The sequence below is a fragment of the Pan troglodytes genome, chromosome 6 (genome assembly GCF_028858775.2).
Source record: "Pan troglodytes isolate AG18354 chromosome 6, NHGRI_mPanTro3-v2.0_pri, whole genome shotgun sequence".
NCBI lineage: Eukaryota > Metazoa > Chordata > Mammalia > Primates > Hominidae > Pan > Pan troglodytes.
In genome coordinates, this window is record NC_072404.2 from 118,284,297 (window position 1) to 118,311,152 (window position 26,856).

At 39.8% G+C, this 26,856-nt stretch overlaps 2 protein-coding genes across 27 annotated transcripts in view; one reads left to right on the top strand and one right to left on the bottom strand.

The window, feature by feature from the left end:
- LRRC17 (leucine rich repeat containing 17) overlaps positions 1 to 25,620 on the top strand; it is a 62,211-nt gene extending 36,591 nt beyond the window's left edge. Inside the window, exons 3-5 of the mRNA XM_001158135.6 lie at positions 14,193 to 15,104; positions 19,827 to 19,982; positions 24,889 to 25,620. Of these exons, the coding sequence (XP_001158135.1) occupies positions 14,333 to 15,104; positions 19,827 to 19,982; positions 24,889 to 25,286 (1,326 nt within the window). The 5' untranslated portion in view covers positions 14,193 to 14,332 and the 3' untranslated portion in view covers positions 25,287 to 25,620. The remainder of the gene's footprint in view (positions 1 to 14,192; positions 15,105 to 19,826; positions 19,983 to 24,888) is intronic.
- The window catches only part of FBXL13 (F-box and leucine rich repeat protein 13), a 268,541-nt gene that overhangs the window by 111,379 nt on the left and 130,306 nt on the right, over positions 1 to 26,856 (bottom strand). For all 26 annotated transcript variants that reach the window (XR_010158650.1, XR_010158651.1, XM_063814976.1 and 23 more), the window contains 2 exons: positions 11,662 to 11,714; positions 6,132 to 6,232 (listed from right to left, as the gene is read on the bottom strand). Coding sequence is in view for 24 of the 26 variants with exons in the window: in XM_063814976.1 (XP_063671046.1) it covers positions 6,132 to 6,232; positions 11,662 to 11,714 (154 nt within the window). In the remaining 2 variants the exon portion in view is untranslated. The remainder of the gene's footprint in view (positions 1 to 6,131; positions 6,233 to 11,661; positions 11,715 to 26,856) is intronic.

Genomic DNA, 26,856 nt, shown 5'->3' on the forward strand with positions numbered 1-26,856 from the left:
CTTGACTTTGGTAATTAGATAAATGCCTGTTAAAGTATGTTTTTAAAAACATGCCAATAGCCACTAATTAGAATACACAACAGAATGTGTATGTACCTTTCGAATACCTTCAGATTATACAAGTAAACATAGTTCACAGAGCAAAAGACAGAAATACTGAGTACAGTGCAGTAACATAAAAATCAAAACATAAAACATGATGATAAAAATAAAACCATACACTCACTTTTTTTTTTCTTGAGACAGGGTCTTACTCTGTCACAGCACAATCATGACTCACTGCAGCCTCAACCTCTGTGCTCAAATGATCCTCCCACCTCAGCCTCCTGAGTAGCTGGGACTACAGGTGCATGCCACCACACCCAACTAATTTTTGTATTTTTTTGTAGAGATGGAGTTTTACCATGTTGCCCAGGCTGGTCTCAAACTCCTGGGCTCAAGTAGTCCACCCACTTCAGCCTCCCAAACTGCTGGGTTACAGCAAGCCACCACGCATGGCCCATACACTCAATTTTGACAATAAATATTGATCTTTTAAACTGCTCTCTTAAAAAGGCAAAGAGAATGAATTTAAAAATAGAAGTTAGCTACATGCTACATATAAAAGATAAACCTAAAATCCCGCATCACAAAGGTTAAAAATACAGAGAAATGTAGTTATTCCACAAAAAGAACAAGCAAAAGAAAACAAAGGTTAACTATGTTGATAACAGTTAAAAACTTCAGGCTGGGCGTGTTGGCTCATACCTGTAATCCCAGCACTTTGGGAGGCCGAGGTGGGCGGATCATGAGGTCAGGAGTTCGAGACCGGCCTGGCCAACATGATGAAACCCTGTCGCTACTAAAAATACAAAAATTAGCCTGGCGTGGTGGCGGGCACCTGTAATCCCAGCTACTCGGGAGGCTGAGGCAGGAGAATCCTTTCAGCCCAGGAGGCGGAGGTTGCAGTGAGCCGAGATCACTTCATTGCACTCCAGCCTGGGCAACAGGGCGAGACTCCGTCTCAAAACAAAGCGAATTCAAGGCAAAGAAACATCAACCAGCATAAAGAATATCATTTTATGTGAATAAATGCTATAATCTGTAATGAAACATGATGCTTACTAACCTTTGTTAATAACGTTGTAAAATAACATCAAAATAAAGAGAAGCTTGATCATAATAGGCAACTATCACTATTATAATGATGTATCAAGAATTTATATGTATATACACACAGAAATTTTGTTCTCTATAAGAAACTCTGGGCCAGGCACAGTGGCTCATGCCTGTAATCCCAGCACTTTGGGAGGCCGAAGTGGGTGGATCACCTGAGGTCAGGAGTTTGAGACCAGCCTGGCCAATGTGGTGAAACCCTGTCTCTACTAAAAATACAAAAATTAGCTGGGTGTTGTGGTAAGTGCCTGTAGTCCCAGCTACTTGGGAGGCTGAGGCAGGAAAATTGCTTGAACCCAGGAGGCGGAGGCTATGGTGAGCCGAGATCGTACCACTGCACTCCAGCCTGGGCGACAGAGCAAGATTCCATCTCAATAAAAATAAAAATAAAAAATAAAAGAAGCTCTGTTTTAAGCATCCACGGATGATTTTTGGAAATTAATTATAAACTAGTCTACCAAGAAATCTCAATAAATTCCAAAAAGTAGAAATAATTCAGTCCACATTTCTTGACTACAGTGCCTAATTAAAAGCAGAAGCTCAACTGAAGAAACTTCAACTACTTAGAACCAAAAATTTTGCTCTAAATATCACTGGGTCAAGTCCAGGCATGGTGGCTCACGCCTGTAATCCCAGCACTTTGGGAGGCCAAGGTGGGTGGATCACTTGAGGTCAAGAGTTTGAGACCAGCCTGGCTAACATGATGAAACCTCGTCTCTACTAAAATTCAAAAATTAGCGGAGTGTGGTGGCAGACACCTGTAATCCCAGTTACTCAGGAGGCTGAGGCAGGAGACTTGCTTGAGCCCGCGAGGCAGAGGCTGCAGTGAGCTGAGGTCGTGCCACTGCATTCCAGCCTGGGCGACAGAGGAAGACTCTGTCTCAAAAAAAAAAAAATTAAATAAATAAATAAATAAACATTACTGGGTGAAAGAGGAAAGCAAATATAGAATAGTTGGTTTAGAAAGTTAAAACAATACTTATCAAGTTATACAAACTTTTCCCAAATTCTTATTTAGAAGTCATTTCATGACCATATTTTTTTAATTACTTTTAAAAGGAAAGAAATCAAATCATGCAAATGCAAAAATATAAATTAGTTCCTAGTTTAATTATTGGTTTACTGGTAAGTATCTAATGACTGGCTTTCCAGAAAAAGTATGCATATAAATGTATGTGCATTTACTATAAAATTTTATATTTTACTATTTTGCGGATATAAAGGATGTGTAGCACGCAACTTACAAATGATAAAACATACCATATTCTTTACTGTTAATTCCATGTAGCCAATCAATTCTCACACAATGTTTTCATTGACTTTTGTCAATGAAACTCTTATAAATGTAGCCAGCCAACCAATGGTTGAAATTAAAGAATGATGGCTGGGCGTGGTGGCTCACGCCTATAATCCCAGCACTTTGGGAGGCCAAGGCGGGCGGATCACGAGGTCAGGAGATCGAGACCATCCTGGCTAACACAGTGAAACCCTGTCTCTACTAAAAATACAAAAAAAAAAAATTAACTGGGTGTGGTGGTGGGCGCCTGTAGTCCCAGCTACTCAGGAGGCTGAGGCAGGAGAATGGCATGAACCCGGGAGGCGGAGCTTGCAGTGAGCTGAGATCGCGCCACTGCACTCCAGCCTGGGCGACAGAGCAAGACTCCGTCTCAAAAAAAAAAAAGAAAAAGAAAATTAAAAAAACAAAAGAAATTGAAGAATGATTACAGTTCCAATATGAATTATTTTATTAACATTAATAAGACACAAAGTGATATATGTCAAAGGGGTATGTCCAAAATCTGCTTGTCAATGATGTGAATGCCTTCTTTCCTAAATCAAAGAATAGTTTTCAAGTATTGAGAGAATATTTCCTCATTATTTTGTGCTATTTCACAATGTCGTGGCTACAGACATGACCTACTTTTAAATTTAATTTGCTTCATTCATTGTGTTCTCTATCACTTTAAAGTCTAAACAATCAACTGAACAATAAATCAAGCCCCGATTTGTAGTGTTTGATGTTTTCCGTGGTATAGAATACTTCCATATTGGCCAATTCCAAGCTATCAATGAGAGGTCACCAAACACACAGTTGGGAAAAAATGTGCAGTAGCATTTTCACCGTAGAGATACAATGGACATAAATAACTACAAGAACACAGATAAAGTAACATGCAGAAAAATGTTAGAAAGTAATGAGTTTTTAGTATTTCTTGCCTGTATAAGAATTTTAGGGCCGGGCGCGGTGGCTCACGCTTATAATCCCAGCACTTTGGGAGGCCGAGGCAGGCGGATCACGAGGTCAGGAGTTCAAGACCAGCCTGACCAATATGGTGAAACCCCATCTCTACTAAAAATACAAAAAAACTTGGCCAGGCGTGGTGGCGGGTGCCTGTAATCCCAGCTACTCAGGAGGCTGAGGCAGGAGAATTGCTTTGAACCTGGGAGGCGGAGGTTGTAGTGAGCCAAGATTGCGCCACTGTACTCCAGCCTGGGTGACAGAGCAAGATGCCATCTCAAAATAAATAAATAAATGAAAAGAATTTTAGATATATAAGAAGGAATCACACATCATTTGATAAAAATTTTATTCAATAAATGATGCTGAAATAATTGGTTACCTATTTAACAACATTTAAAATGTAAAACTAGGCTGGGCGCAGTGGCTCACACTTGTAATCCCAGCACTTTGGGAGGCCAAGGAGGGTGGATCACCTAAGGTCAGGAGTTTGAGGCCAGCCCGACCAACAGAGAGAAACCCCTCTCTACTAAAAATACAAAATTAGCCGGGTGTGGTGGCACATGCCTGTAATCCCAGCTACTTGGGAGGCTGAGGCAGGAGAATTGCTTGAACCCGGGAGGCGAAGGTTGCAGTGAGCTGAGATTGCGCCATTGCACTCCACCCTGGGCAACAAGAGCAAAACTCCGTCTCAAAAAAAAAAAAAAAAAGTAAAACTATGCTTAGCTTAGGTACTGCAAAAAAACAGGCCTTGGGCCACATGGAGTGTAGTTTGCTGACCCCTGATTTAGATCATCACTTCATTCATCTATCAAGATTAATTCTAGATTGATTATATATTTAAGTAAAAATACATGAACACACTAAAATAAGCAAACGTATATTAAATGCCTGGCAGGAGGAAGACTGTGTGTAAGAGCATCAGAAGAAATTTCAAAGGGAAAGCTTTATAGATTTGACTAAAAATGTGGCAGCTTAATTAGTGGGATAAATAGAAAATATGGTGCCACTTCTTAGGCTGGCACATGTGCAGAAAATGGTTAGAGTCAGAAGATAAAGAAAATTATCACCGATAATTTTCTTTGTAAGCTTTTCTTTTTTTTTTTTTTTTGAGATGGGGTCTCGCTCTGTCGCCCAGGCTGGAGTGCAGTGGCGCAATCTTGGCTCACTGCAAGCTCCGCCTCCTGGGTTCACGCCATTCTCCTGCCTCAGCCTCCCGAGTAGCTGGGACTACAGGCACCCACCACCGCACCCGGCTAATTTTTTGTATTTTTTAGTAGAGACGGGGTTTCACCGTGGTCTCAATCTCCTGACCTCATGATCCACCCGCCCCGGCCTCCCAAAGTGCTGGGATTACAGGCGTGAGCCACCGTGCCCGGCCTGTGTAAGCTTTTCTAAATGTCTCATCACCGTTATTTTTCAAAGGAGCTTAAAAAAGCTATATTCTCAAAAATAGTTCATTCTTTCACAATAATTTGAGAAATGTTTTCCCAAAGTCAAATTTGAATCTCTCCTAGTGTGATCATATACCCTTCCTAACTGGCTTTCTGTAATGAAAATAAAGAATAATTGGGCCAGGCATGGTGGCTCATGCCAGCACTTTGGGAGGCCCAAGTGGGCAGATCATTTGAGCCCAGGAGTTTCAGACCAGCCTGGGCAACATGGTGAAACCCCATCTCTACAGAAAAATACAAAAACTAGCTGGGCATGGTGGCATGCTCCTGTAGTCCCAGCTACTCAGGAGGCTGAGGTGGGAGGATTGTTTGAACCCAGGAGATTGAGGCTGCCGTAAGCCATGATTGTACCATTGCACTCTAGCCTGGGTGACAGAGTAAGACCCTGTTTGAAAACAAACTAAAAAGAAAAATTTTTGATAAATTTGAATATTCTGTCAATTCTTTTGTTATTCTGTCCCTTCTCCTCCAAAAAAGAGAAGCAATATTCACGTCCAATGTTGTCAACACTCCATAAACGGTCAAAAAACAAGCAGTGTCAAGCTCCCTAGAGGTGGTGGGAGTCTCAACAGGTAGCCAGAGCATGGGAACAGGGATCTGGGACAAAAGTGCTCAAAGTTGGTAATCAGGATGTTGGCATTCTATTATAAAGAGGTCCGCTGGGTGCGGTGGCTCACGCCTGTAATTCCAGCGCTTTGGGAGGCCCAGGCGGGCAGATCACCTGAAGTCAGGAGTTTGAGACCAGCCTGACCAACATGGAGAAACCCCATCTCTACTAAAAATACAAAAATAGCCAGGCGTGATGGTGGGCACCTGTAATCCCAACTACTCAGGAGGCTGACGCATGAGAATCGCTTGGACCCGGGAGGCGGAGGTTGCCATGAGCTAAGATCATGCCACTGCACTGCAGCCTGGGCGACAGAGCAAGACTCTGTCCCAAAAAAAAAAAAAAAAAAAAAAAAAAAAAAAGGTCCCAGACACCAGACTGGAATGTAAGGGCCAGAAAGCTTGAATGCCCAGAATGGGGGACCAGAAAGAAGCAGGCAAAGTCTAACTCAAGCTGCTGGGCACATTGCTGTAAGAGTCACAAAAATGCTAGCCAAGGCAGACCAGTTCAGGCACCAGCTTAGGGACTTGAAAGCAGCAGACCCCTTATCAGAATAGCAGTGCCACAGTGGTGGGGTGTTGATAAAGGGAGCACTGCCCTTGCAGAATGCTAGAGCAAGCCAGAGACTTTGGGAGCATAATTATTTTCAGTGTCATACAAATAACACAAACATTACCTCGGCAGGAGTCGCATCGTCCTGTTGGTGATAGTTGTGTTAGACAAATTGAGACACAGGACCCCCGGGCAGCCCTCAGAAATGTGTCTCATTGATTCATCCTGCATGAAAAACAGAGGGAAGACGCTTATCAAATTATAGCAGGCTTTGCAATTTCCCCATTATCTTTCTATTATCCCTCTTCCTGTTCCAGAAAAAAATACATGCAAGAGTTGGTTTCTTCATATTCTTTATCTGCTATTAGGTTGAAATGAAATTAAATAGGAGCCAATGCTTTTGCTCAAAGCATCATTACTCCCTCCTTTTCCCTTTCCTTGGAAATCAAGTCTCATTCCATCACAATGACACTTCATTAAAATGTGAACCCATGCAAGTTCAACTCTGTCACAAGAAATTTGAGCTCACATGTCAAAGTGCCAAACACTTCTGACTCTTCATATGCAGGAAAGCAATTAAAAACTGATCCATTTTAAACTTATTAAAATTATTCTGAAAGACAGGCATACTAAACACTCTCAATAATGGAACTTTAGTAACAGTCCATATTTATACACATATACATTTATACATAGATGTGTGTGTATAATTAAGCTTCTGTGGTTCTGTTAACTAAATATTTTAAATAGCTGAACAGATTTTCACCAGATTTATGGTAAGTTTGAGATGGCTAAAATAAAATATAGGCTACATACCAGTTGGGCAGGAGATTCAATGTTGGGAGTAGGGTGGGGGAGGATCTCAAAGATTCAAGCATCCTTCCCCCAGAAAGCTGAAAACTGAAGTAAGAGAGTAGTGGGACCATGAAATAAGAGAGACAGAAAAACAGAGGTTTCAAGCACAGATTCTAAGTTGAAATTTACAAGACCAGATGAATTGCAAGCTTTGACTGCAACAAGCTGCTTTTTGTATAGGTAACGCTATATAAAATACAACGAGTAGCAGCAGGTTTTTATTTAATGATTGATGAATCTCCCCAGGAACATCAACAGGGCAGCCAGTTTAAGTATTAGTGGTGCATGCAATGTTTGACGCTACATCAGTCTCAGAAAGAATAGACCATTGCAGGTATCTATCTGTCTGGAAGAGGTAAATCATCACCAGGCTAGAAGATGTGGTTCTGAGAAGAATTCTGCATCAGAAATATGACCACTCCTAACAGCACTAAAGATAGTAAAGGCTTATTTTCAACAGGATCATTGAGGTTTAACATTCCATTCATTACTATTTCCAGTAGTCATGGATTTTTAAAACAATAAAATCCTGCAGGTCAGAGCATCTGTCACACTCAGATAGGAATTGGTTGATTTACAGGGGCAGCAAACCACACCTTAAAGAGAACACAAGATTCTATTTGAAGCTGTAAATCTCTGTGATTCTGCTATAGGGAAGGTTCTATGCACCCACGCTGCATGAGAGGCCAGTGCAGAGCTTTTGATAAACACTACTCTTAACTACAGTATTCAAGCTGTCAGCATTTTTTCTAGATGCCCCATCACCAAAATGAAGGATTTGAATAGGTATGGATAGATAAAAAGTGTACAATTTTTCCAAAAAGAATCTAGAGAATAACCACGTGTGGCACTGTATTTCAACACAATGAAAATCTGTCTTTGAAAACGTTTGGCATGCCAATCAAGTATCAAAGTGATTATACACTTGTTGAAAGACCTTGGCAAAATGCAAATGAGATGGGGCAAGGAAAGGAGAAAGAGCACACTTAAACACCCTCAGAGAGGCAGCCACAAAGATGAAAATGTGGGGACCAGGAAGAGGAAGGTGGGGTAGCTTTATGTATCATACAGAAATCTGACTTTCTGTTTGAGATGAGGAGGCAATCCATTCTCTGCATTTTCCTGTCTAAAGAAGCTTGGACATCCAAACAAAATTAGACCGCTCCCATTCTTAGTACTTAAAAGAACTCAAGATTTAATCCCCAAATGTTTGAACACATAAATGCAAAAACTGAGTACCTACATTGCAGAATGACTTATGAATTTGTCCACAATGTACTCAAATCTTTCTGAATGTAATATATTTCATAGGATAAGCTTAGAAATCAAAGCTCTTCGAATGAGTGTTACCCAACTCCTTAAATGTAAGCCTGTGTCCCAGTCTACGTCTCAAAGGGAAAAACAATAGTAAAATGTAGCTGGATAAAATTATCAGCCCTGTATATTATTAGACTCCAAAATCGGACAAGACTTTGATGTTCACAAATTCAACGCAGATGGCATTGTTTTGACTTCCCTATTAGAGGGCCAAACTCAAAGAATATGATATCTTACTCAAGTACACAACTGAAGCTCCCTGAAGACAAGAACTGAAAAATGGTTAGTTTTTTAATTCCCTCCAACACCTAGCAGAACACATTTAACATAGTAGGTGCTAAAACATCCACAGAAAGAGTAAATCCATTTGACAAACAACTTCATTATAATGACAGGCAGACATCTGGAGAATGTAGTAGTCAAGATTTAAAATCCTTCTTCATGAAGGAGCCCACGTTCACTTTGCTAGTGGAGAAAGAGTGCAACCAGAGAAAGCAGAACATTTTTTTCTCTGATGTGATCTTTGACATGTCTGTCTATGCCTCCATTTCTTGCGGACGACCCTGAAGGGTACTTTTGAACATAAAGGAACAGCTTATTTATGTTAAAGTACAAGCCACTGAGAAGATGCTTAGTTTACAGTCTATGGTGGTTCTTTATGTTCTGCTGGACAGGGATTAAACAACTAATTTAAATGCTGACTCTGTGTGTTGAGGTAAGGAGTGGAGGAGTTCTGAGGGTCTTAACATTTTTCTGTACACATTCTATTTGTGTATAATGCCTTCCATGTTTTGAAAAGATGTTTTACTGTGGAAATAGGGGGATGGATTTCATGGGGAAAAATTACTAAAGGAGGATTTTCAAAGTGCTCAGTTCTAAAACGGGAGATACATATGTAAACATAAGTGTAATACACAGTGTGAAGTATCTGTGTTCAAGTACTGAGACCATATGTAGCTCAGAAGAGGGAGAAATTAATTCTGTCAGCTGGGCGCGGTGTCTCACGCCTGTAATCCCAGCACTTTGGGAGGCCGAAGCGGGTGGATCACTTGAGCTCAGGAGTTTGAGACCAGCCTGTCCAACATGGTGAAACCCCATCTCTACAAAAAAAATTCAAAAATTAGCCAGGTGCAGTGGCACGTGTCTATAATCCCAGCTACTTGGGTGGCTGAGGCAGGAGAATCACTTGAACCTGGGAGGTGGAGGTTGTAGTGAGCCACGATGGCGCCACTGCACTCCAGCCTGGGCAACAGAGTGAGACTCCATCTCAAAAAAAAAAAAAAAAATTAATTAAGTTAGAAATTAACTGTCAAAAAGTGAACAGAATTGCATAGGGCTGGGGGTTGAGAGAAAATGAAGGGTGACTGTTGATGGGCATGGGTTCTGTTAGGGGTGAGGGAAATGTTCCGAAGTTGGTTGTGGTGATGGTCAAACAACTCTGTAAAAATACCAAAACCATGAAATTGTACACTTTAAGTGGGTAAATTTAATCTCAATATAAATATAAATTTATTATATCTCAATAAAGCTGTTTATTAAAGGTCAATAAACAAAGAGAATGGAAAGACCCGATAGCATTGAAGAGTGTGTTAAAGAATGAACAGGTGTTAGCCAGTTTGGGCTAGGGGTGGTGGGGAGGGAAGGGTAGTCATTTAGGCAGATGGAAAAACAAGTTCAAAGACACAATGAAATAGCATGACATGAACAGGGAACTTCAAGTGGTTCAGTATTGAAATAGAGTAGAATTTTGAAAGAAAAAACTAGAAAGATGAGGCTGTAAAAGTGAGGCTGAGAGGTAGCAGGGAGGGGCCAATTCATGCAGTCTTTTCACCAGCGAGGAGGGCTTGGCCTTCATGGTGGAGCTGGTGCCTCATGATTGGCATTCCACAGCCAGGCTTTTCCTCCTATTCCCTCCTATCTCGTTAGGGACTTACTCCGTGAGTTGCTTCAGCTGACTCTCCATCATCCTCTATAAACCTGTTTCCATTTCCCTGCCCCTGTTTTCCTTCTACCACTCTCTAAGACACTTTTCTGGAAAGATCAGTTTATGCCTAATGCCTCACCTTCTGACCTCTTGTCCACTTCACAATTCACTGCAAGTAGATTTCTGCTCCAATATCCCACTGAAACTGTTGAAGCAATAATTGGCAGTCCCTTCTGATTCTCAAATCTACAATGCATTGTTCAGTCCTTTTCTTACCTGTTCACTTTGGTTCTTTCTGAAACTCTTTACTCACTTTCATTTTGTGATACCTCTTCATTGTCAACCTACTTCTCTTACTATTCCTTCTGAATATCCTCTGTTCCTAAAAGTCAGCATTCCGTAAGGCTCAACTTTAAGTCTGCTCCTCTTCTCAAACCTTCTAAGTTGATCTTATTCACTCTTATGATGTTAATTATGACTTATACATAGATGTCAACCCAAGATGGAATCTCAATTCTAGTCAATGTTGTCCATTGCCTACTTGGTATCTCCAGATAGTTGCATTCACTAAATATTATTGAATATAATATGCCAAAGTTCGTGCTGTTGTGCTATGACTACCACAAAGAACAAGACACATCTCCTGCCCTTTGGGTCTCTTAGGCTAGTGAAGGAAGCCAAAACCCTATGGTTAAGGATACTTATCATAGGAACCTAGAGGAGCAGCAGTGAACCCAGCCCTGGGAGCCAGTGATGTCTTGGTAGAAGAGGTGATAATAAGACTTAAAGCTTGATAAAGAGGAAAGCACCACTTGGGGACAAAGGGAAAGGGCATTTTAAGCAAAGAGCAAATGCACAACTGCAAGGAGCAACTTGGAGCACGCGGGAAAAGGAAACTCAGCAGCTGTAGGCACTGCAAATTAGTGTGTACACAGAAACTGAAGCAAGTGAGGCTGGAAAGGGAGGCAGAGGCAAAACCACAGAGGGTCTTCAAGGTAGAGTAATATTAAAGAGCTTTGGCTTTATCCAACTGTGTAGATGACGGCAGTGTGTGTAGCTGGTGGAAGATGAGAGTGAAGTAGTCATATCTGCCTTTTACAAAGAGTATAAAGTGCTCACAGAATGGAAGACAGGTTGGGGACAGAGGGAAAGACTGGAGACAGGAACCAGGAAGAAAGCAACTAGGGAAACATATTCATTTCCATCTTCTTTGGCACAGCTGTTGATAGCCATGAAGGTAAAATGAGCCTATCATGTCTACTGGGGCCCAGTTTTTTTCTGTCTCATACACACATACCATTAAATATAAATACAGTTCATTTTGGGTAGTCATTGAAGAATTTCTACTTGCCAGAGGCTCCAACACTGAGCATACATCTACATGATTAATATTAGCATTGTGCAGATGGAGTAAAATTTCTTGTCAATGTTTAACATAGTTTGCTCTTTTCCACATTGAATCCCAAATAAGCACACAAGCATCTATTCTGCATATTGGCACCCCAATGTAGCAAGTCAATCTATATAAACAGCAGTAAAAATGGTTGCTTATACTCACTGTGAATGTTGGGCAGTCAGAGACATTCAACTCTTGCAAGTTCCTACAGTGGCCTAAATCAAATAAGTTACACATCACTAAACTATATATTGCAAATGTTTAAACAAAGTTTTTCTATCCTACATTGAATGCAATGTATTCATTAGAAAACAAACAAAAACCTTGGCAAGTAACATGTTCTAAGTATATGGTTTCTTTCCCCAGAAAAATGGCTTTTTTGGGCTTCAGAATTAAAATATATAGACATGTTTATTATTGTTTGAGGATTATAGGAGTAAGGGGAAAAGAGAAAAATATTACTTTGGGAAAAACACTATATACTTAGAGCTTTTAGCTTGAAAGCACTTGAAGAAAACCAACCTGGTTTTTTGTGCCTGCTTTTTTATTTTTTTGTTTTCATTTAACATTTTATTATGAACATTTTCAAACATACACAAAAGTGGAAAGAATTGTACAATAAATATCTATATAGCCACTACTTGGATTCTAATTTATCTTTTACTGTATTTGCTTTATCACATATCCACCCACTCATTCATCTCTATATATAGCCCTCAATCATCTTATTTTTGTATGCATTTCAAAGTAAGTTGCAGACACCAGTACACTTCCCCCCAAATACTTCAACATGTATATCATAAATAATTCAGCATGTATAATAATAAACAGAATAGTTGACATGATTTTTTTTTAGGTCAGACTTACATAAAATTTATAATGAATTATAAATAGAGAAGTAGAGGGCCAGAGAGGCTAAGTGACTAGCTCTGGGACCAGAGGCCAGTGCACAGCTTATAATCTCTCAGGGAAAAATGAGACATGTATACAAATAGCTAGATGGCAAAGTGCTTCACAACCAGTGCCCTGAATCTCAGCAGACAGTAAGTAAAACACCAAATCTGAGACAGAAGAGAAGCAGCTCGGGAGGCTACACAAACCAGTGATTGGGAGGAAGGCTTGAAGCAAAGAAAAGGGAAGGCATTCTAGGTGGAGACCCCATGAAGCAGGAAAACTCCAGGCAAGAGGGTGATTCTGGTGGTCAAGCTGTCACAACAAATAGAAAACACATTTGCTGCTCATAACCACATAGCCCCATGCTAATAACAACAGACATGTTAGTAGTTATAAATCCATTCTGAACATTTATTCCTTTGCCAAGAATGGACTGCATCCTAAGTGATATATGCAAACTAGAAATACTTTCAGAATCTTTAAAAAATGAAAAAAATTGTTAAAAATCTGCACACCCTGGAAGTCCTCAATAATATTTATTAAGGAGAAAATAGATTTCCCAAGCAATATAAGTTTACAAAATAAATGTTCTTACAGAATACAATAGTTATTCTGTTTGTTTGTTTCGTTTTTTTGAGACAGGATCTTGCTCTGTCAGCCACGCTAGAGTGCAGTGGCACCATGTTGGCTCACTGCAGCCTCAACCTCCCAGGCTCAGGCGATCCTTTCACTTCAGCAACCCCTACTGCCATTCCCAAGTAGCTGACACTACAGGTGCATACCACCATGCCCAGCTAATTTTTGTATTTTTTGTAGAGACGGGGTTTCCCCATGCTGCTCAGACTGGTCTCAAGAGAACTGACTGCCTCAGCCTCCCAAAGTGCTGGGATTACAGGCATGAGCCACCGCACCTGGCCAGAATAGTTATTTGAGAGTAATTCATCAGTTCAACAAATACTTATCAAGGAGATATAGCAGTTAACGAAATAGACACAAATATTTTCCCTTAAGGAGTTTACTTTCTAGCGGGGAGAGACTAACAGTAAACAAAAGAAGTTAAATACCATATCTACTTTGACGGATGGTGGTAAGTGCCATGGAGAAGAAATAAGAAAAGGGATTGGGAGCACCCAACAAGTGGGAAGAAGTGTGATTTAAAATAGGGCTGAACAGGAAGTTTTCACTGAAAAGGTAACATCTGAGCCAAGACATGCAGGAGATGACAAGGACAGTGCCATTTACTCCAAGCATCTCTGGAGCCCACACCCAACATGGTTGGTGACTGGGAGACAGAAAAGGATAGAAAAAAAAAAAAGCTCAGGAAGACAACAATTCAAGTCCTACCCTTGTGTGTGCATCTCAAGGCTGTGTTCTTTTAAAAGAAGGAGAATTCTTTGAATTTCTTAAATCCGATGTGATGGTGAACTGCAGGCTTCAGTTTTCATCATGCTGAGTCCTAACATTTGTGACTACTTCCCCCGGGGTGGCCATGTGAAGCATCTTATGCACATGAGCCTATTTTATCTTCCCAACAATATTAGGAGGTATCCTCGGTCCCGTTTTACAGATGCTGAAGATGACCCAGGTTGATACAGTTAAGCAGGTAAGAGAGCCTTGATTCAAACTCAGGGCACAAACATTTGGCCTCTAACCCAGGCAACTAAGAGGGGAAGGAGCTTTCTACGTCACTGTTCTGTGGAACTAGAAGGCCTTTGCCTTAAAAAGTCTGTTCTTATCTGTCAGTAATACAGTGCTTGCAATGGGCCTTAATTTTTAATATATATTTTTTTCTCTTCCAGCCTAGGGACTCCACGTACCCCAGCTGGGTCTCATTGTTCCAGAATTGCATTAGTTAAGATTACCCAAACTTGGATTTCAAAGGAATACTTTCATTGTTCCGTCTGTAACACGAAGTAATTGGGGCCAGCTGGATGTCAGGATGCGTGTGGTTACCATTGTAATCTTGCTCTGCTTTTGCAAAGCGGCTGAGCTGCGCAAAGCAAGCCCAGGCACTGTGAGAAGCCGAGTGAATCATGGCCGGGCGGGTGGAGGCCGGAGAGGCTCCAACCCGGTCAAACGCTACGCACCAGGCCTCCCGTGTGACGTGTACACATATCTCCATGAGAAATACTTAGATTGTCAAGAAAGAAAATTAGTTTATGTGCTGCCTGGTTGGCCTCAGGATTTGCTGCACATGCTGCTAGCAAGAAACAAGATCCGCATATTGAAGAACAACATGTTTTCCAAGTTTAAAAAGCTGAAAAGCCTGGATCTGCAGCAGAATGAGATCTCCAAAATTGAGAGTGAGGCGTTCTTTGGTTTAAACAAACTCACCACCCTCTTACTGCAGCACAACCAGATCAAAGTCTTGACAGAGGAAGTGTTCATTTACACACCTCTCTTGAGCTACCTGCGTCTTTATGACAACCCCTGGCACTGTACTTGTGAGATAGAAACGCTTATTTCAATGTTGCAGATTCCCAGGAACCGGAATTTGGGGAACTACGCCAAGTGCGAAAGTCCACAAGAACAAAAAAATAAAAAACTGCGGCAGATAAAATCTGAACAGTTGTGTAATGAAGAAGAAAAGGAACAATTGGACCCGAAACCCCAAGTGTCAGGGAGACCCCCAGTCATCAAGCCTGAGGTGGACTCAACTTTTTGCCACAATTATGTGTTTCCCATACAAACACTGGACTGCAAAAGGAAAGGTTTGTACTTTTCTTACTTTTTCATTTTCATGAATAACTTGAAATGCTCTTTGAATCTTATAATCCTCCCTACATCCCACCATGTCTTGGAATTCGTGATGTCACTTCCACCAGAAATCTTTCCCTATTGACAATGGAATTTGCCACAAGTTTTTCTGGGGTCCAGACTCAAGGCAGTTGGTAATTAAAGGACAATGACAGGAGGGAAGGAGGTATCCTCAGGAGGGCAGCCATTTGGGTTCTACTCATTTGCACATCGCAAGCTGTCACTGTAAGGAATTCCTTTCATCTTAACTCCAATTTAATTTAGGTAGGTAAACCAAGGGGTATGAAAATAAGTGCAAATGCCATCTATATAACCTGACTTACACCGATTAAAGCCAAAACATGGTGTGCATCTGTGAGAAGATCACCTCAAAGAGAAAACATCTGCAGGACAGGACTGTGAGAGCACTCTGAGACAGAGTGAAAGTGATGGCCCTTCGGTATTTCTTATCATTTAGTCCCAAGGTTTTAATAAATGCTCCTATGCTCATGCTCCTTTTTTTTTTTTTTTTTTTTGAGATGGACTCTCGCTCTGATGCCCAGGCTGGAGTGCAGTGGCGCAATCTTGGCTCACTGCAACCTCCGCCTCCTGGGTTCGAGCACTTCTCCTGCCTCAGCCTCTCGAGTAGCTGATTTTAATAAATGCCTCTTAACATCCTATATCTTAATTATTTCCAAATTACCCAGAATAAAACAATAAAAATTTAAAGAACTAAATTTAAAATATTTAACCTGAGAACTATGAGACTAAGGAAATCTTTCTAGAATATTACCTACTTCCTGCAAATCATTACTGGGTTTTGCAACCGATGCAATCTTGTGCTAGTATTATGCAGGATTTGCACATGCAAGATAAAGTCATGAGCTAAGAAAACAGACGGGAGATTTTAGTAATGCTCTTGACATGTTAGTGAAGATTGATGTTCTCAAAGAGTGGTCTGGGAACTGCTAATCTACCCTACAATAACGAACCATGTAACAATGTCTATATGTTTCATTTCTGGCATGGTTTAATAATGTATTTGTAATATTAAATTAAAGCCAGATGTCATTAAGTGAGGTTCATATAGAGCACAGTATCATTTCTTCCACTTATTTTGGGAAATTTTGCTATGTTTTGTTTCTTTAAGGGCAAGAGAAAGGGGAAGTTCAGAGAGGAGGCCGTGGCTCCTCTCGAGAGAATGTTAGGCAGGAATTTATTAATGTTGTCAGCCAACCTGAACCAGAAGTAAATTTGCTCATTTACCAGCAAAGTCATGCTCAAGCCTTGCCCCACTGCCCCGCTCCCCTGCCCCCCACCCCAGCTGTAAAGATGGCACCTGGTTAGATCCCACAGCAGCAGCCATGTGGCACAGGGAGGTTTGCTTACCAAGACACCCTGTGAACTGTATATAATTCAGTGCCATAGGAGAGCAGTTACATACAGCTTCATAACCTCGGACATGCCATTCTAGGCTCCAGGTACCCACACACGCATGCTGTGTACAACTTCCAGGAAGATAGTAACATTCCCATTTACAGATGAGGAAAATGAGCCTCAAAGAGGTTCAGTCACTTGACCATGGATCTCACAGGTAAGTAGCAAAGCTAAGAAGTGAATCTTGGTCTATCTGAGCCAGAGCCTATGAGCTCTCTACTTCACCCTGCAATCTTCCAGAATTAATCTGAGCATATTCAAACAATCAGCTGCCTCAGCAATGCAACCATTAGATAATTTCGAAGAGTAAGTAAATGTAGTTTTTCTATAGCCAGAGTGGGTAGAATTTCCCGGATATTGTTATGGTGAGCCCTTAGTGCTTCATGCTGAAGAGCATGTTTATTAGAATTTCCTTTGTGGTGCTTAGATTGAAAACTGGAATTATATATTTTTAATACTAATACAAAGCTACTCTCCTAGATTTTAGTTAGAATACTTGATATTGCTGAGGCTCTAACCTCAAGCTACAGTGAATTTGCACTTGCTGTATCAGGTGTAAATGAGAAAAGTAAATAGTATTAAGTTTATTAATTATCTGAGAAAATACCATCTATACAAGATTTAAAACTTCTACAACGAGACTACACTGTGTTCTAAGAAGGGATAACGTGAGGAAATGTCTCTTTTTCACTGCTTTTACGTTCTTGGGCCATTCCCTCCCCCAATGAGCCTATTTCTGCTTTTGTGTTTTTTTCCTTTTTTCCCATATTTTTCTCTTGAAAAACATCAGCTTATAAAAATAAGTACATTTTTATTGCTTTCTTCAACTTATTGTTGTGTAAACACAACCTTCCAGAAATGCCCCATAAATTCATACCCCCTGCTTTAAAAATACACATTATTTACTGAAACACAATATAAATAAGGTTTCATGACATACACACTTAGTATATATAATACTGGGTCATCAAAGAACAACTTAAGTTCCTCCAAGTGTTAATGACTGTGTAATTCACAGCCTATTATTTTAGATTATAAGACTAAGGGTAGGCCAGGTGCAGTGGCTCACGCCTATAATCCCAGCACTTTGGGAGGCCGAGGCAGGTGGGACACTTGAGGTCAGGAGTTCAAAACCAGCCTGGCCAAAAAGTTGAAACCCCATCTCTACTAAAAATAAAAATAAAAAAAATAGCCAGGCATGGTGGCAGGCACCTGTAATCCCAGCTACTTGGGAGGCTGAGCCATGAGAATCGCTTGAACTCTGGAGGCAGAGGTTGCAGTGAGCTGAGATCATGCCACTGCACTCCAGCCTGGGCGACAGAGCAAGACTCTGTCTCAAAGAAAAAAAAAAAAAATGAAGGGTAGCTTTGTCTTTTAATACTATCAGTACAAATGGCTTTCACTGTGGTTTATATAAATCTAGTGATTCATTTCATCATTTACTTTACATTTTTTGTTATATTGCTGATTCCCATAAATTCAAAGGGAAGAGTCTTATTTATTAAATTCCCTTTGGTAGTGCCTGCCACAGAGCCATGTGCTTTAGATTGATGATGATAACTGGACTGCTCTTCTTTATTCTTTCAAAGCAGTAATTTAAGCAACCATTGAAAGTGAAAATACACAGAAGTTAAAAATCATGGCTAGAATTGAAGTGTGACAACCTGAGGCTCTGTACAAGTATACCACATATACATGGTCACACATAGAGAACTTGCATACAGATTCCCCAACTCGGAGTTGAGACTTGCCCAGCTGACTTGCAATGAGTCAGATGGTGTGTGTAGGGGACCTAATATGTGCCCATTCAACCACACAGACCTCAATGATCACTATGTATTTTTGCCTTAAATATCTAATGGCAAGAAAAAGAAATAATAGCTTTATTCACTGAGAAACAGGTACTTTGCCAAGAAATCCTAGTGTTTCAAAGGGAATAAATGTGAGACTAATTGAAAGGCATATTTATGCCATATTGAGGTAAACGGATTTGCCAAGAATACGTGAAAGTCAGAGTTTTTAAACTGCTTTAGCTTCACATTGACCAGAATAGTTTACCATTTTTAAGGAGTTATTTTACTTCTAACATCAGATGGGGGAGAATTACGCAGGTAAATTACCCTTAGCTGCCTCCAAAGTTAAGGTCACAATTTTACTACAGCTTGAACAATAGTTAAGAATTTTGTATATGCAATAAACAGGGCCATTTATGTCTCTTTTCTTACTACTACAAGCTTTCAGAGTAGTTCTGAGGTTGCTGACAACCAATATAGCCTGCTAAATGGGGAAATTACCTGGAGAAATTTCCTAATTTCCTCCTCAAAATCAACAAGATTTGGCTGGAGAAGGAGCAAGCTTGTAAGGGGTAATAATCAAGTAAATATGGTATTTGTTGAGGCATTTACCAAGAATTTGGGATAGCAGTATATATGAAATGTGCATACCACATAGTACCTGGACTAGAAATAGGGGCATTGATCAAATTCTCCTTCTGGTCTGGGGAAATGTATATTTATATACTCTTTATCAAAAGCAAACACTTTGCATCAATATTTGCAATATTTGCAATTCTCATTCAAGTTCTAAGGTAAAAGAACTAAAGAATTTTTCTACTTATCAACACAGCAAATGAGATTTTCCTGTGTTTTTCTAAGCCACACTAGGAAAGCCTTTGCTTTGTATTTCCTGGTATTACTTGTGGATGCTATTTTTACCCAGGACTGCTGCTGACAATCCCAAAATGGATTCTGCAGTTTATATTCTTTTTCCAGCACCCACAGATCTGCCACATTGCCTAGGCCTAGTGTCAGGGTGTTCTCATAAACATTTTTTTCTACCCATTTATTTGTGGTTAACCCACTTTAGCTTGCCCTAAAATGGTTGCTCTGTCATCCACCCTCATGTCCAGCCCAGCAGATGTGGGTTCAATAAGCAAGTCCTGATAAACAGGCTGCTTTCTAGAACCTAGGAGGTGCTGACTTTGGTGACAAGGATGACCTACAGGTCTTAATGGCTTTACAGGGCCTTAGTGAGGACTCTGGCTTTCATCACAATTAGATGGGAAGTCACTGTAGGCTTTGCTGGGCTTTGATGGAATTTAGCGTATGCTAAGGCTTGTTTCATACTGAATTTCTTTGGCTTTAGATATCCCTTTACCCCTTCTCTTTAAGAGCTGATTCTTCAATCACACAGATATAACGGTGACCGAGGAAATGGGGGCAAAAAGAGCATAATAACGTAAATATTATTAAATTTTCCAGAGTTGAAAAAAGTGCCAAACAACATCCCTCCAGATATTGTTAAACTTGACTTGTCATACAATAAAATCAACCAACTTCGACCCAAGGAATTTGAAGATGTTCATGAGCTGAAGAAATTAAACCTCAGCAGCAATGGCATTGAATTCATCGATCCTGGTAAGTTCCCCTGTATAGCCCCTTCAATGGGTGGCAAGTGTTCTGTGATTTTTTTCTATGGCAACACTTATATACAGTAAATTCAATTTAAAAGTAACTGAACTAAATAATAAAGTACAAGTTTTAATTAAACATGACACTTATACTAGGAGTTGTTTGCCACTCAGATAAATACTTGCCAAAATGCTGCTTTATGAAGTATGTAATACCACATATTACTACCATTTAATTCAGTTAGCCCAAATAGTGTGTTATAGATTTTTAAAGTAATATATGGCAAATGGTCAATAGTATACTAAAATGTAGTGGTTTTTTTTTTTGTTTTTTGAGATGGAGTCTCGCTCTTGTTGCCCAGACTGGATTGCAATGGTGTGATCTCGGCTCACTGCAACCTCTGCCTCTTGGGTTCAAGCAATTCTCCTGCCTCAGCCTCCCAAGCAGCTGGGATTATGGGCATGTGCCACCAGGCCTGGCTAATTTTGTATTTTTAGTAGAGATGGGGTTTCATCATGTTGGTCAGGCTGGTCTCAAACTCCTGACCTCAGGTGATCCGCCCACCTTGGCCTCCCAAAGTGCTGGGATTACAGGCATGAGCCACCGCGCCTGGCCAAATGTAGTGATTTTTTTGTTTGTTTTTTTTTTTTTGAGATGGAGTCTAGCTCTGTTGCCAGGCTGGAGTGCAATGGTGCAATCTCGGCTCACTGCAAGCTCCGCCTCCCAGGTTCACGCCATTCTCCTGCCTCAGCCTCCCAAGTAGCTGGAACTACAGGCACCCGCCACCACGCCCAGCTAATTTTTCTGTATTTTTAGCAGAGACAGGGTTTCACCATGTTAGCCAGGATGGTCTCTATCTCCTGACCTCATGATCCGCCCACCTCAGCCTCCCAAAGTGCTGGGATTACAGGCGTGAGCCACCATGCCTGGCCTAAATGTAGTGATTTTTAAAGGGAAATTCAAATTTGGAATTTTCTTTGCTATTCATTAAGCCCCATCTTGTTTAGAATAAATTAGAAACAAACTGCTAAGCACTAAGCTCAAATTAGGATAAAATGTGCTCAAACCAGAGCCAGACATATTATATCTAGTTCTAGATCAAGACCAATTCTCTTTCCCATCCTTCAAATCTCTTCTCCATTTGCTAAGCAAAGCCTCTGGCGAAAATGAGCTTGGTAAATTAAGTAAACACATCGGATTTGGAAAGAACTGAGAATTACTGCAATATTGACCAGATTTATAACATATATAACACAAGTGCTTTCACTAGGCTGCTTCAATTTGAAAAGTTTTAACTATGAAAATGATTATTAAAATTATTAATAATGTAATGTAATGTTATAAACATTTTGAGTACAACTGTTTCCCCTGCTTTTCTTCATGATAATCTAATACCATTAATAGAACATTAGAATTTTAACACAATAAAAGTGAAAAATTAGAATGAACATTCTGGAGCCACAAGGGTATATTTTAGAGTTAACCTCTTTTTAAAAATTAGAAAAGCATAATTTTTTAAAATTTCCCAAGGGACAGCAGTATGCTACACTTATACCTTAGCCTGTTACAGATGATGCTAACTTGGGAGTATGTTTGAACTGTGAAGTCAAAAGCAATTTTCATTTTTCAATAAATAAGGATACTACAGACACCCTTCTCCCAAATGAAGTTAGCATTACATTAGTGTGCAAGTCAGTCACTGGTAGCCAGTGTCATGTCCATAAAGCCAGGGTACAGGGTAAAGAATCTGGAAGTGGAGACCCTTTCTTGCAAGAAAAACTCACTTCGACCCCCTATGATTCCATCTCCAACCTGACCAATCAGCACTCCCCACTTCCCAAGCCCCTTCCTAGCAAATTATCTTTAAAAACTCTGATGCCTGAATGCTCAGGGAGACTGATTTGAGTAATAATAAAACTCTGGTCTCCCGCACAGCCAGCTCTGCATGAATTACTCTTTCTCCATTGCAATTCCCCTGTCTTGATAAATCGACTCTGTCTAGGCAGCGGGCAAAGTGAACCCATTGGATGGTTACAAACTAAAGAATCTCAGGACAAGCAAAAGCCATTCCAAAGGTCCTTGGGCAAGTGTCTAATTTCCTTCTGCTGTCATCCACAAGCAAAACTGTAGTTTACCAACTATCAATGCAAACAAGTTTTAAAGCTGTCTCAAAAAAAAAAGATTATAATAGTTATTATATGTCCTAAGTTAAATGTATTAAAGTAATGAGTAACAGTGTGGCAATGTTTTAGTTACAACAAAACTAGTATACAAAGAAAACTTGAGAAAAATGAGAAGACAATGCAAAGAGATAGATAATAGTGTAAAATGGACTTGCCTTGCTTCTACTGATGTTTTTCACATGTTTCCCGTAACTGATACTTTTCATCAGTTGTGGAATTCCCATAATTGCAGGGATTCCTTTTCTGTCCTTAGGATCCCCTGAAGGCCTTTTAATCTTGTTCACCAAATGTGTGTTCCTTGCTGACACAAAATGGTCTCTACCATCAGCGGTGGTACTCTTTTTTTCCCCCTTTGTTCAATTCAATCTCAGGAATGTATTTCCTACATTAATAAATATTTACTGAGCACCTACCAAATGCCAAGCACTTTCCTAGAACAAAAAAGTTCTTTTGAAACAAAAAAGTATCTTGGCAGTTAAGGCAAAATGACCTAAAGAAGTTTTAAAATGAAAGGTCTCCTATATTTCAGGGTCTTTGAGATGAAACCCTGCAAGTAGACTTATTTGAATGATTTTTGCTGTGGTAAGTATACAAATGCAGTGGGAGTTGCCAGACTTTAAAAGACGTGAATAACAATCATATAAAATGCCAGACATTGTTGTGGAAAAGAGAAAGAAGATACCCTACTAGGGGGTTTTTACCTCCTTTAAGAAACAGACTAAAACTAGTTTTCTCAAGTGCCTGAATATATATGGTTTAAATAACAATATACAACACTTTCAAAATAAAATCTAGGAATGTTTACATATGCTTTTAATCTCAAAGTCTAATGTCTTGAGAAAAGTAAATCTGTGAGATCACTGACTCACAGAATTTTAGCAAATAGAAAAAATCCAGTATCTTCAGAACACAAGGGCTGATCTTTTGTCCCCTACCCGCAAGACATTGCTTGGTACCAAAATAGAAAGTTATTTTTTTAAGGGGGAATTATGGGTTTTTTCTGAGAACAGATAATATGAAAATAGTTAATAGTATTGGTATGACCACATATTTTCCTAATTCAAAATAAGGACGCTATGCTCTACAAGAGTATTTTAAAACAATAATGAGATAATGTTTGAAATAGAAACAAAATATTTGTGAGTATTTCTGGAGTATCTGGCTGGTCCATATCAACTGGAATACAGATAACCCAGGTGTAGCTTTGCTCTTAGAGGGTGAAAAAAGCTTTTTGTTGTTTTATTTTCAGTTATATTTTATATTGGTTTTAATTATCCAGCCTCCAGCAAAATTAAATACATATGGATTCAAAGCTGATAGCTACCATAGTTTGCCAAAATACAACCAGATGTTTTCAAAATGTGGAAAAATTGTTTTTGGACTCTACAGGAATAGAACCCTTCCCCCAACACTGGGAAAAGGTTGTTTTCTAGGCATTTTCAGTGTTACTGATATCCCAGGAACTGTCAGATCACCACCCGGCACATTTTTCATTTTTATCTGCACTTGTCTTACATGCGAAATATTTTCTTAATTCATGTCTCTTTTTTGTAGCATCTTTTTCTCCCAAGTAAATACCAAAAAAAAAAAAAAAAGCCCAAAATACATTTTTTAAAGCTAACTTAAAACTGAATATTGCACTTTGGGAGGCCGAGACGGGCGGATCACGAGGTCAGGAGATCGAGACCATCTTGGCTAACACGGTGAAACCCCGTTTCTACTAAAAATACAAAAAATTAGCCGGGCGTGTTGGCGGGCGCCTGTAGTCCCAGCTACTTGGGAGGCTGAGGCAGGAGAATGGCATGAACCTGGGAGGCGGAGCTTGCAGTGAGCCGAGATCGCGCCACTGCACTCCAACCTGGGAGACACAGCGAGACTCCGTCTCAAAAAAAAAAAAAAAAACTGAATATTGTATTCTAGTAAAACTAATCAAGGGAAAAGCTTTGAGTAACAATATATTTCACAATTTTGCATTTAGACACATTTACAGTGAAGAAATATAATTAAAAACAAAACCTTCTTTCAATCCAGAAATTCTCTCCACAAAGGTAGTAACGAAAGAAACACTTTCATTATTGACTAAGCATTAAACCAGAATGTGACGCATATCACAGGCAATCCACTAAGAGACTGCAAAGACTCTCGCCACTATGTAACCAGGCAGATACCACCCATTACAGGAATCTCATCCCTGTGTAGCCAAGCAGATACCACCCATTACATATACGTTTTCAGGACAAGCAATAACGAATCCTTAAGGAAGAAGATTTGACAACACCTTTTGTCACACATAATTCATCCTAACTTTACCTGGTAAATGGAGTGACCATCTGTGTTAGCTTATTGGCCTTATTCAGAGGAAAATAAATTTCTGTCTTCATGACAGGAGGTAGTTTTGCAACTGGAAGCAAGATCTCACCAAAGTTAGGACCCCACCCTCCCACCAGAGCTGGGAGATGTCCTTGGAAAAGACATTCTTGCATCATAAAGGTGACAAAAAACCTATCTAGTCTTCAAAAGGATTTAAAGACATTTCAAAGAGAGGAGAAAGTACTTATAGTTAAAAGTTTTCTAAAGTAAAAGCTCTGGGAAAAAGAAAGGAAAAGAAATCTCTTTATTTTCAAAGGGGAAAATTAAGCCTCTTTTTAAAATTTGTATTTGTCCTTTCCATATGCCATACACTGTATTAACTCAATTACTCAGGCTCAATAAATATTTTCTGTTTCCAGCCGCTTTTTTAGGGCTCACACATTTAGAAGAATTAGATTTATCAAACAACAGTCTGCAAAACTTTGACTATGGCGTATTAGAAGACTTGTATTTTTTGAAACTCTTGTGGCTCAGAGATAACCCTTGGAGATGTGACTACAACATTCACTACCTCTACTACTGGTTAAAGCACCACTACAATGTCCATTTTAATGGCCTGGAATGCAAAACGCCTGAAGAATACAAAGGATGGTCTGTGGGAAAATATATTAGAAGTTACTATGAAGAATGCCCCAAAGACAAGTTACCAGCATATCCTGAGTCATTTGACCAAGACACAGAAGATGAAGAATGGGAAAAAAAACATAGAGATCACACCGCAAAGAAGCAAAGCGTAATAATTACTATAGTAGGATAAGGTAGAAATTGTTCTGATTGTAATTAGTTTTGTATTTTCTATACTGGTGTTAGAAAACATATGTTTACATTTGATTAACTGTGTTGCCTATTTATGCAGGGTAATCCAGCTAAAGGAAGCTTTCTTTAATTATGATAAGTATTATTGTGACTATTATAGTAATCAAGAGAATGCTATCATCCTGCTTGCCTGTCCATTTGTGGAACAGCATCTGGTGATATGCAATTCCACACTGGTAACCTGCAGCAGTTGGGTCCTAATGATGGCATTAGACTTTCATAATGTCCTGTATAAATGTTTTTACTGCTTTTAGAAAATAAAGAAAAAAAACTTGGTTCATGTTTACATGCCTTTTGATAGCTGTTTGTGCATACTTAAAGATGATCAAAATGATTTTATACAAATGCTGTTATAATAAAATGTCATTCCCTACCCCTCTACTTTTTTTCAGTAAGTCATCTTATACATTAAATAAATTTCCATTTCTGATTTCTGTGCATTCCAAAATGAGGTCCTGATACATCCAAATTCTCAACCACTCTTCACTGATCCTTGCAAAGTACTGTCAAGCTAGACCTGAAAGGGAATTGTCACAAACAATAAGAAGAGAATGTGAGAATTACATTGGAAGCTGGTTAGAAGCTAGGACCCTGATTAACAGCTGTAGATGGTGTGAAGCATGAGCCCTGAAGAGGTATAAACACTCGTGAATATGGAGACACCATTTTTGTTTGTTTGTTTTTGTTTTTGTTTTGAGTAGGGTTCATACTGGGAATCCACCTGTCCGTGAGAAAGGGCCCTTCCTGCTAAGCTAATATGTCGAGGAGCATAAAATAAAGAATGAAATTAGGATTTGGGGGCAGTATTTGGGATGAAGCCAGAATAAAATATAGGAAATAATACGAGGCCACTGAGGGAGGAGGTGGTGCCCAAAAGAAGCCCCGTGATTTGGGTTTGCAGGTTAAAATGAGCTCACCTAGAGAACTAGATCACCAGCAAAAGAGGAAATCAGTGGAGGATTTTAGACCCTGATCCCATCAGTTTGCATTTAGATAGTCATATTCTACAAAGAGAAAAATAAAGTGAAAAGAAATATACGCATGTCCTTAGTGAGATACTACTTTTTCCTTTTAATATACATTTTCCTTTCATGCTGAGTTGAATACATTTTCATTTCTTGTATCAAGGTATTCCTACAAAGTTTAGCAAATAACCACCTTATCTGATACTTGCACAACCTCCCAAAGCATGGAAGATGGTATATAACAAATAGTATTAGGCATATTTTTTTTTCCAAGATAAGAGTCTTGCTCTATTGCCCAGGCTGGAGTGCAGTGCTCCAATCTCAGCTTGCTGCAACCTACGCCTTCCGGGTTCAAGCGATTCTCCTGTCTCAACCTCCCGAGTAGCTGGTATTACAGGTGCTCGCCACCATGCCTGGCTAATTTTTGTATTTTTAGTAGAGACGAGGTTTCACCATGTTGGTCAGGCTGGTCTTGAACTCCTGACTTCAAGTGATCCACCCACCTCACCCTCCCAAAGTGCTGGGATTACAGGCGTGAGCCCCACA